Below are 11,149 nucleotides of genomic sequence, written 5' to 3' on the forward strand. Positions count from 1 at the left end.
GTCTTTTGCGAAAATGGCTTGAATGCATTTCGGAGAGCTGAGGCTTTACTTTGCATGCTGAGGATGGTAAATTCACACTCGGCGTTCGAATGCGCGCGGACTCCCTGTGACTGTGACGACTGAGTTCGAATGTATCCGGATGGCGGATTATAACCGAGTTTTCATTATATTCTTTAAATCGAATGATCATTTCTTCTTTGATTTTTTCCATAATTTGTCGTTCCAAGATGTGTGTCAGGTAAAATATGAATGCCTCACCAGTGATGTAGTCGTTGAAGTAGGCGACCATCTCCAGTTCCGACCATGATGCAGCGGTACTGTGGCGTTCGAAGAGGTCGAACCAGTCCTCTACGGTGCCAATCGTCCGCTGATCCGGCGTACTGTGGGATGTCAAGGTCTGTTGCTGATGCCATCATGATGCTGGACGTTGTGTGCAGCTAGGATCTGCTTCGGTGGTCCGTGTATGGTCAGGGCGTCTTGTTGACAACTTCGTTGATAACGTGCGGCTGATGAAGTGGCTGCCAGGTCTTCATCCTCTCGGCTTGTGTGACGCTATGAATGAGAGACGTCCAGCGGCATAGAAGCTTGTTTGTTTGTTTGTTTGTCCTAAGGAGCCATAGCTTTAGTCTACTGCACGCGCACTTCTTCCTCGTTGGCTTCTACCAGTCATCCTTGCATGCCCGCTTACGTCACACACACACACACACACACACACACACACACACACACACACACACACACACACACACACACACACACACACACACACACACACATATATATATATATATATATATATATATATATATTATGGATTTAACTTATTATCTGCCTTGAGAACAGGTCATATTTGAAACCGTATTTTTCTTTAGTCCTAGGTAAAACAGGACACACATTTACACCAATTCCTGTTGCATGGATTTCTATTTTCGAGAGCGACTCTCAGAATCCGTCCGGTGTATTGTAATCACCGCGCATTCGATATGCAGAAATTAAAGTAACCTGTAATTTGTGACCTTGTGACCTCTCCATGATAACGCAAATCTGTTATCATGCCTCTCTCTCTCTCTGATTCATTCTCTCTTTCTTCTCACGTTTCACTGTAAAACCCAAATCAAAGCGTTATTCGGGCATTTGTTTGACCGATATATTGCTTCTCTGCGTTGTAGCTGATTCACGAGAATGGGCCCTATCTGACAACGTAAGCAGTCAGCGTCGAGAAGTCGCGAAGAGCTACAACATACACACTTGCCTTGCCGTCAGTCTCATCACCCAGGCTGCAAGTTCCAGCCACTATTAAATTTCCGCACAAATGCAAGGACAATTGCGTTACTGCATGGAGGAAAGAATTATTTTCTGTCTGTCATTTCCCCCTTTTTTATGTTATTCCTTCTTTCCTGCATCAGGCTATACATTATAGTAAGAGCCTTCGACAATCTAGCAACAGCCTTCGACGCTGTTACCTGCAGTTGGTGCCTCTGCCTCGAGGCTAGGAAGGAAAAGTAAGGGAACGCGAATACTGCATTTCTTCACATATAATCCATGCCATAGCTTGTTCGGAACTTTGTATACCGAAAGGCGGCAGAGCTCGCGTAAAATGTTTACCGAGCGTCTGTTTCCCAGGGCAAGAAAAAGTTCTACTTGTAAGAAGTTCGGGGAAACAGCTATGGGAATCGTAAGACAATGCGTTGTGGGCGCGTATAGCATGATGCAAATAGGATAGGAGGTTACGCCAGAAACTGTGGTGATATATCAACATTTTTTTTCGAGGTCCCTTGATCCAGTAACTTTCTACAACAACAGCGTGTCGAAGCAATCTTTACTCTGACAGTAGTCAACTGCTCGACTTCATCGCGCCTCTTCAGTCCATTCCATCACGCTTATGGCGACCTGATCGTCATCAAAGATATTTTAACACGAAATTGTTTTATGCCGGGGTCCACCACGGCTCCACTGACGCTCTTCCGTCACGGATATGACGTTGTAAAATATCAAGACTAACATATGGCAAAGAAAAGCTATAAGAAAAAGTTCCGTCACCGGGAATTGAACTTCGCACCTCTCGATTGCCAGCGCGCAGCGCGAAACGACTCCGCCACAGACGGCATGTTCTCTGCTCTGCTAACGGGGAGCTATTTATGTACACCATTTGCCGGTGGCGGTACTCAGAGATCGGCGGTACAGTGTGCTTTCGTTATCACTAGCGTGATGGCGCGAATGGCTCGAAAAGCGCGCTTTCAAAGTCGCCCCCGAGGCGGATTAGCGCGCGCCTCGACAGGGCGTGGTCGCTCGTGCAGGCGCTTATCTCGTGATCTCGGTGGTTTGTACGTCTTGCGCTATACCTGCAAGCATGCCTGCAAGTTTCCGTTGAGAGCTCGAAGGTCACCTCGCTCACTGCAGCGGCCGCTTTTGCGAAAGGAGCGCGCTGCTCACACAGAAATAAGTCGTCGTCTGCATCGGCTGACTATTAATTATGGCGCGCACAGGCGCATGTGCATGCGCATGCTCCTCGTTCCTCGTGCTGCGGGCTGCGAGGAAAAGAAAACGAAAAATAAAGAATAGTCTTCTTCTGCTCCTGCCATCGGTCTGAACGGTTCCCTGGTTTTTACGCTCGCCGCCACACGCATTGTTATAGTGGACCTAACCTCAGTCCCTATAACGTAGTGACACGGACGTGATCGCAGGGCGAGCACTACATCATGGACGGGACCACAAGCGACAGACCGACGATCGGCGCAGAGGGCATCGCCACGGTGCAGATTCACCTGCCGTCGTTTTGGCCCCAGAATCCTGCAGCCTGGTTCACGCACGTGGAGGCCATCTTTGCCCTTCGGCACATTACCTCGCAACAAGCGAAGTATTGCCACGCTGTCTCCGCGCTCTCAACGGAAGTGGTTGCAGAGTTTCACGACCTTGTGTGCACGCCCCATGAAACCACACCTTATGACCACTTTAAAACGACGGTGCTGCAACGCAAGTCTGTGTCTGTGCGCAGGCGTCTCCAGCAGCTTCTCAACGAACAGGAGCTCGGCGACCGGCGACCGTCAGAACTGCTACGTCGCATGCAGCAGCTTCTCATTGGCTGTAAGTTGGATGTAAACAGCCCGCTGCTGCGAGAACTGTTTTTCCAGCGCCTGCCACAGAATGTAGTCCTTGCCTTGGCTACCGCACCTGACGACCTGCCCCTCGACAAGCTGGCGGAGCAGGCCGATCGCGTCGCTGACTATGCAGTAGGAGGTACTATGGCTACTGCATCTAGCGTTCCGCTGTCGCAACTCGAGGACCGGCAGTCTCGCCTGGAGCAACTGATCGACGACCTCGCCGAGACTGTTAATGCCCTACGGCCACCGTCTCACCCCCGTCGACGAGACCGCGATTACCGTCCCAGATTGTCTCCGAGGTCTAGCTCCCGTTCCGGTCCTCGTCGACGCGTCTACTGCTGGTATCACAGCAACTTCGGTGCCAGCGCGCGTCAGTGTCGTCCTCCTTGCAGCTGGCAGGGAAACGTACCGCAGAGCCACTGATGGCGGCCAGCGACTCTTGCCATACGACAAGCCGCCTGTTCTACGTCACTGACAGGATTGCCGGACATCGATTTCTCGTGGACACAGGTGCAGAGGTCAGTGTCGTTCCTGCCACACGACTCGACCGGCAGCGCTCTCCGCAGACTGCTCCCCTTCAAGCAGCCAACAACTCTGCCATCAATACATATGGTCAGCGCTCTCTCACCATCGATTTGGGTCTCCGACGCACCTTCCGATGGGTATTCGTTGTTGCAGATGTACGCATGGCCATACTGAGTGCTGATTTTCTGACCCACTTCGCCCTCAGCGTTGACCTCCGGGCACGTCGACTCGTCGACACAACGACCAGGATGTCCATACAAGGCATCCTCGCACCTCCAACGTATACCACTGGAACGGCGCCACAGATACCGGCATCTATGTTAGCCTCAATTCTAGCAGACTTTCCAGCCATCGCGAAGCCTTCCAACCTTGAGCTGCCTGTACGTCACAACGTCACGCATCATGTTGTCACTACTGGCCCTCCAGTATTTTGCCGACCCAGGCGCCTCGCTGGGGACCGCCTTGCCATCGCGAAAAGAGAATTCGACCACATGCTGCAACTGGGCATCATCCGCCCTTCGTCGAGCAGTTGGTCGTCAGCTCTCCACATGGTCCCAAAGCGTGATCCAGGGGATTGGCGCCCCTGTGGTGACTATGGAGCCCTCAACGCGTGCACCATACCTGATCGCTATCCCCTCCCTCACATTCACGACTTCTCTGCCAACCTCGCGGGAGCGGTGATATTCAGCAAAATAGACTTGGTAAAGGCCTACCACCAGATTCCGGTCGAGCCAGCGGACATCCCGAAGACTGCAATTGTGACACCATTCGGACTTTTCGAGTATGTTCGCATGCCGTTCGGATTGCGAAACACTGCTCAGACGTTCCAGAGGTTTATAAACGAAGTAACTCGTGGACTTCCCTTCGTATTTGCATATCTCGACGACCTCCTGGTGGCTAGTGTTTCCCCCGAATAGCATTGCACCCATTTGCGTCTGCTATTTTCTCGACTCCAGGAACATGGCCTCCTCATGAACCCCGCAAAGTGTGTCTTTGGTGTCGACGATATTGAGTTCCTCGGACACCGTGTGACAAAAGAGGCAATCAGGCCGTTGGACAAGAAAGTTCAAGCCTTGCGCGACTTCCCTCGCCCACTCCGAAAGCTCCGCGAGTTCCTTGGGTTGCTCAACTTCCACCGCCGTTTTCTTCCCAACATTGCCCGCATTATCATACCGCTCACGGATCTCCTCAAGACCACCAAAGCTCCGTCCTCCCCACTGACTTGGACGTCTGACGCCGAAGCTTCCTTCTATGCTGCCAAGAACGAATTGGCGGACGCTACACTGCTGGTACATCCTCTGCACGTTGCACCAATGCGTCTTATCACCGATGCTTCTAGTGCGGCTGTCGGCGCGGTTTTACAGCAGTGGCAGCGCAACTCTTGGTATCCACTCGGCTTTTTCTCTCAGAAACTGAAACCGGCAGAAACGCGTTACAGCACGTTTGGTCGTGAGCTACTGGCGGATTTTTTCATCGCAGCTTCCATCTTCCACTTCCTGCCGTTTTTTGGATGGCCGTATATCTGGGCATTCGACATTTCCGACATCTGTTGGAAGGCTCAAGCTTTCACGTCCTTACGGACCAGAAGCCTTTGACATTCGCTTTTCGCGGTAACCCCGATACTTATACCGCACGAGAAATACGGCACCTCAACTTTATTTCCGAATTCACTGTGGACGTCCGGTACATTGAAGGCCCAGTCAATGCGGCTGCAGATGCCCTCTCCAGAGGAACACACCACTTCATACTTACCTAGTGATGTTGCGCCTCAGATATGCGTATTGTTTGCTTTTTGATCGAAGAAAGACTATCGTCTTTAATAAACAAGGTAATGTCAACAGCAGCGCAGGCATGCGCGAGTAGTCGCGATGCAACTTTGAAGCTCGTACGGGCTTGTCTGTGCCTGTAAGCACACGCCGCGAAAAGTGCCTCGTTCCGGGATGTCATGAAAGAGTGTTCTCTGATGAGTGCCGATGCTGTCACATAGGTACCACATATATTAGAATGGCAAGCGCAAACACGGCGTTAGTCATAAGCAGTAGCTGGAGCAACAAAACTATCTGCTGATTCTACTCGGCCGTGAGGAAACCTAATAACATGAAGGTTGTTATAGTTTCCTGCAAACCTTTTTTTCAGAACCGCAATTTTCTTAATCTGAGCAACACGGGACAAGAAAATAGGATGGCACTGCCGCTCCTATCAGCCGCCTTACGTTGATACACACTCTCCGTGTGTGCACATGCGGAGCGCGCTGAGCCTTGAACATGGCGGAAGTGCGCACGGCGGCCGCTAGATGGCAGCAATTTTGCATAAGGTCTATTGGGCTCCGTTACTCCTCTTTCGGGCAATTTTGCCTTAGAGTGTAGATACGTAGATAGAAACGGCCAAAGTTCTTGAGGTTCGCTAAAAAATGCTTCGCATTTAATATTCTGTAAGGTATTACACGTCACAGGGTCCGCATGTCCACAATAGCCCTGAGTGCGAACACTTGAAATAAAAGAAGCAAAGAGTGACAGAGAACGCCAGTGTGCTTCAATATAGCCAAAAAAGCTAGTTGTCGAAATCGGCTATGTATGTTGAATGGCAAAAATATTCATTATTTTAAAAATATCAGTCTTCTTTGCTCCCTTTTATCACGATGACGATGCGGGCAGACGAACCACAATTACAAGGCAGACAAAGCAAAATTTATTCATGAATTCGCTTTACCATTATCGTCTGTCTGTGCGCTGATCAAGGTAGTTTTTGTTTACGTTCGTGATCTAAATACCTTAGCCATTCCTACCGCAGCGGTAAGAAAGCAGCCAGTTCTTTCCCTGTATAATTTACGCGACAAAAGGCAAACAAACAGGAACGACATGAACCGTATAGCGAAAAGAGCGCTTTGCAAGATAAACCATCCGAGGAGAGTCCTCGGTGTAACGGTGCCGGTCATCGAATGCATTATTCAGATGTTGCCGTAGGCCTGAGCCGATATTTTTTACTCGGGCTTCTCGTATTCCGTATGAAAGTTACCCCGTTTTCCAAGAATGAGCAAACACGTGCCACCAGAACAGGCACAACAAAAGTTTGAAGTACCGAGCACTGCACCTGAAATACACCCCGTGCACCGAATCACATGCAGCGAAACGCGGACACTTCGAGCATCGTGAAGCACTGCCTGGCAGCTTATGTTCTCAACCTTCGCTTCAGGAGATCAGAGCGGTCGGTTGTTTGCGAATTGATGGAACGCAAAAAAAGAAAAAAAAAAGAATGCAAGTGCCTATTGAATGCGCAATAATGGGGAGTCGTCTTTTTTATGGTTTTCGATTTGATCTAGCTGCTTGGCCATCGGCGTTCACCCGATCTCTAGGGGAGGGCAAATTCGAGTTCAGGTTATTGTAACTTATATAACGTATGCAGTTTGAAATCCTGATAATTTGGTTTTGAATTCTTATTCTTGCAGGTTGCCGAACGTCATTACGTGTTAAACATTTCATGTTAAGCTTACGAGTGCTCAATCGCATTAGCCACCCTAGCAGTCAAACGCCAACAATCGAGTGGCTCGCACTTTATCACTGCTTAGAAGGGAAGTGAAAATCAATTATAAATCATAGGATTTTTAGGAAGAAATTAGTTGTGTGGCGTTATTGACCTTTTTATCCTTGTCTGGTGGGACTTGAGGCTTAGCAACCTAATGAGCACTGGGCGAAGAGGACAATGTAATGAAAACGTTCATTATCTTAGGAGGAAGACAGAGCTTGAGCTACATACACAGAGTCGCCTTTGGGCACAACGTACAAATTTAGGATAAGAGGAATTCGTGATGGTGTTGGACATCGTCTCAATGTCTAACGAAACCACAAAGAGTTGTGAACATTTCGGAACGCTCTTGTTAAGCCCTCGGTGGCGCGTAGTAGCAGAGTCCTTCAAATAGCATTGAAGGACTCTGGTAGTAGGCAGCGATACTGGACAACCTCGAGCAAGACTTCAATGGTGAGAATAAAAGCAGTGTGTGCAGGTTTATTAGAAAATTTCTGAATTTCTCATAAACGCAATACATAAAAATTGGAGGCGGCCCTGGTCCTTGACTTAGGTATCGGGTAGTGGCCCTCGCACGTCAATGTTCGTGTTCCCTGGTGTATTCCTTGGGTTAACATTGTGTTTCGTCGCACTGCCGAAGCGGATGTCAGAAGCCACGTAGAAAGAAGCAGTGATTGAGAGCTGCTCTGCCAAGTGCTGCAACGGTCGCAGGTGCTGTACTGTGCCTGAATGTGTGCGCAAAAGCGAGCATGAAGACACCTTAAAAACTGCTCACAAGAAAAGCGCGCTCTTTCAACGAACTCACTCATTTAATTTTAATTAATTATCCTGGCGGTTTGCTAACGCGATAGCATTAAAGAGCCCGTGTCGCAGAAATTCCGGTGTCGGCGTCGTCGCTTGTGAGCCAAAAATCATCATTGTCCGTGACCGAAAAATAGCCACTGATGCAAATTACGAAAAATGATGCCCCCCAGGCGGAGTCGAACCACAGGCCTTCGGCCTGGCAAGCGGGTGTTCTACCACATACCCAGGCCAATGCTTCGAAATGGACTGAAAGTAGCTTTCATGCTTCACAAACATACGCGTCCTGTGTACAGTCTCACAGTACGAGATGTAATATCGCAGTGAAACGCGGCACAAACATAGATTGTCATCGGGCGTCACACAGTGTGAACTGCATAACGAGTTGGTGGTTTAAAGCCACCACCCATTACAAAAAGTTGCGACAACAAGGAGCGACAACAAACGTTTCTACAACAAGGAGCGAAAATTCTCAACCGAGGCACTCGCTTCAGTGATGCTTCGACTTCACCTTTCGCTGCATTGCGTATCCCCCGTCTAGGGCCAAGAGCTCAGCAGAGGCATCGTTCTGGAAGTAAGCTGTTTCTCCGGAGCTCACCTCTCTCCCCATTAATGTTGCGTGACCCGACTGTCCCGTGATCAATCATCATGTCCATTTATTCTTTGTTGCAACCAGTGCCAGGCTGCCCGATTCTTTCACGCTCATAGAGACACAAAACACCCCTAGTCCATCAATCCTTCATCTTCTCTCTCTGTTGTTCTCCTTCCGTCACTGAGTTCGCTGCTTCTCTGCAAACGCTGCTTTTCCTTCTCACCTCTGGTGCTTGGTATGGGCGCACATTATCCCGCAATGGTTTCGCAAGGCTCCAGAATTGATGCTATCCAAACCACACCTATTTTCGTTTCGTTTTCTCTGGTCGCCAAGCACACAGGCTTCAGCTACACGCTTGCACGCTTGCACGCTTGCACGCTTGCACGCTTGCACGCTTGCCCGTCGTCCTGGTTGTGGCCGCGCGTGTCGAGTCCGTGCGTGCGTGCATACGCCATCACGACGTGCGCCTTGTCTCTCACCGACTGCTCCTCGCACGCACGCCTGAAGCTCCTTAGTGTTGCGTTAGTGAAGCCCAATCAAACGCGAAAATGGACTGTGGGCGTCGGCGTCAACACGAGTGGGTCAAAAAATCAACACCACCCGATGGCGTCACCATATGAAACCAACATGACGTCACAGATGGGCAAAATTTCTGACGCCGTCATGGCGTCACTCGACGTCACATGACGCATCACATGAAGTTGTCGCTTGGTTGGGCCGGTCCCGGAGGCAGTGCCAAACCAGGTGAGGTATACAGAAAGCTTGCAAGGCCAACGATCCTGCCGGTAGTGCAAAATCACTTTAGGGGCCAGAAAGCTTCCGGAGTGGGGGGTGCGGTCATCGAGTTGTCTTATAAGAATGCATAAGGGGCCATGGGAGTTTTTATGAGCACCTCTCTTCCACCTTCGGACGGCTGGGAGAGCGTTGCGAGTGAGCATGCGCCGATGTCTAGTAGGAATCACGCGATGGCGAATCCTCACATTTTAGTTGCAAATTTGGACAGACACCGAAGAGCGCAGACACATCTGACGCCAGCAGAACATTTTTGAAGACCAGGTGCCTGGCCCTTCAAAACAGCGACGGGTTTTACAGTCACTGTTTAATTACATGTGAAAAATTGGCCTAGTCGGAAAGCTTTATTGATTAACTGTTTCATAGCAAAGCTTTAACTTATCTGAAACCCTCGTTGTAAATATTTCTATCAGGTTCACAAGTGCATTTCATTTTTTTTATATTATTTCTTTTTTATCATAAATTTCTTCCCTCTCTACTGGAATCTTTCAATCCCATTCCCCATCCCTACACAGAGTAGCACGCCAGCGGTATACAGACATCGGAAAAAATCTGTTTTTCTAATAAAAAGTCTTTCTCTCTCTTTGCACCTGTTTCTTCTTTGTCTTAACTATCAATATATTATCGACGTTTATGTTCTTATCCGTTCGCCCATTGTCCTTTTTCCTCATACTTGTTTCTGTCTTTTTAGTGCTGGTAATTTCAATTATTTTTTTCTCTTGCTCCGTAATTTTGTTAAGTCCCTTTACGCATTGTTTTGCACACGCTTCCGTCTTTGAAAAAATTTATAGTTTGGTACATATGGCTGGTCGTAATGAACTGATAGTCATGAACAAACCTGCTCGATTCCTTATAAGTTGATTCTTTTTTTGAAGGACTACGTTCCTTAGTCATTTTAATTCGAGCTTAGCTCTTATTTTAGAAGGACCCTTCTGTTTCGCTCCGTGCTAGAAACGACGCCGTCTGATTCAGCTCAGAAGAGTTCGGGTGTCAAAAACACAATATGAACAGCAAAGCTTCAGAGTAAAACCCATTGGTGGAATAGAAGAGCATGACAGAAATGAGAATAATATTCCGAAAAAGAAAAGAAGAAATGGCACGAGCAACACCGCTGATAAGTGAATAAAACGCCTGCCTGCAAGAATTATCGCTCGCGAAGTAGCTGCCTCATTACCCCCGCAACACACGAGAGGGCAGCACAGAACTAAATTTATGGTGTTCCCCTAGTCAAGACCATCGACGAAGAAAGACGTAAGAAGAAGCATACAAAAAGGAGAAGCTGGCAAAAATTACGACGCTATTTGCGAGAGGACCTCCGGTCTTTTTACGGTTCGCCGTCCACTCACCCTGCTTCACCATTTATATTCAGAAAATCTGAAGTAAATATATAAATCGCTGGATAAACCAACAGGAAGTGCAAAAGACAAAAGACAAACAAAAAGACAAAGGGGTCAGCGGAAGGCGGCGCATGAGTATGTAACATCCCGAATGACGTCGACAAAAAATACAGAATGATAGAAGATAGAAAGAGTTATACTGCACGGTGTCACTGCCTTGACCAGCGCTACTTTACTGCTGAATCTGTGTAATCAAGATGCATGTGGGCAGTCAGACGATGGCACAGTTAGTAATTCGAATTATCCGCAGGGTCTAGAAAGCAGTCCAGTGTGACACGTGTACGTATTAAGCAGAATAATGAAACTCTGCAGATGTAGGAGCTGTCGCTCTTGTGGTCGCACCTGTAGTTCTGTTCGCTGTTGTAAGCTGCTCTGGAGCTGCTGACGACTGCTGCTGGCGCCATAATTGTACGAAAGCC

The 11,149-nt window shown here is 48.7% G+C and overlaps 1 protein-coding gene across 1 annotated transcript; it reads left to right on the forward strand.

Annotated features, from left to right (window-relative positions):
• The first annotated feature begins 2,699 nt into the window (after window positions 1–2,699).
• On the forward strand, window positions 2,700–3,524 carry LOC119394725 (uncharacterized). Its single transcript, XM_037662034.1, has one exon. It carries the CDS (start codon window positions 2,700–2,702, stop codon window positions 3,522–3,524), a length of 825 nt encoding a protein of 274 aa, XP_037517962.1.
• The last annotated feature ends 7,625 nt before the right edge of the window (window positions 3,525–11,149 follow it).

Source organism: Rhipicephalus sanguineus, chromosome 5 (assembly GCF_013339695.2).
Source record: "Rhipicephalus sanguineus isolate Rsan-2018 chromosome 5, BIME_Rsan_1.4, whole genome shotgun sequence".
In the NCBI taxonomy this organism is placed as follows: domain Eukaryota; kingdom Metazoa; phylum Arthropoda; class Arachnida; order Ixodida; family Ixodidae; genus Rhipicephalus; species Rhipicephalus sanguineus.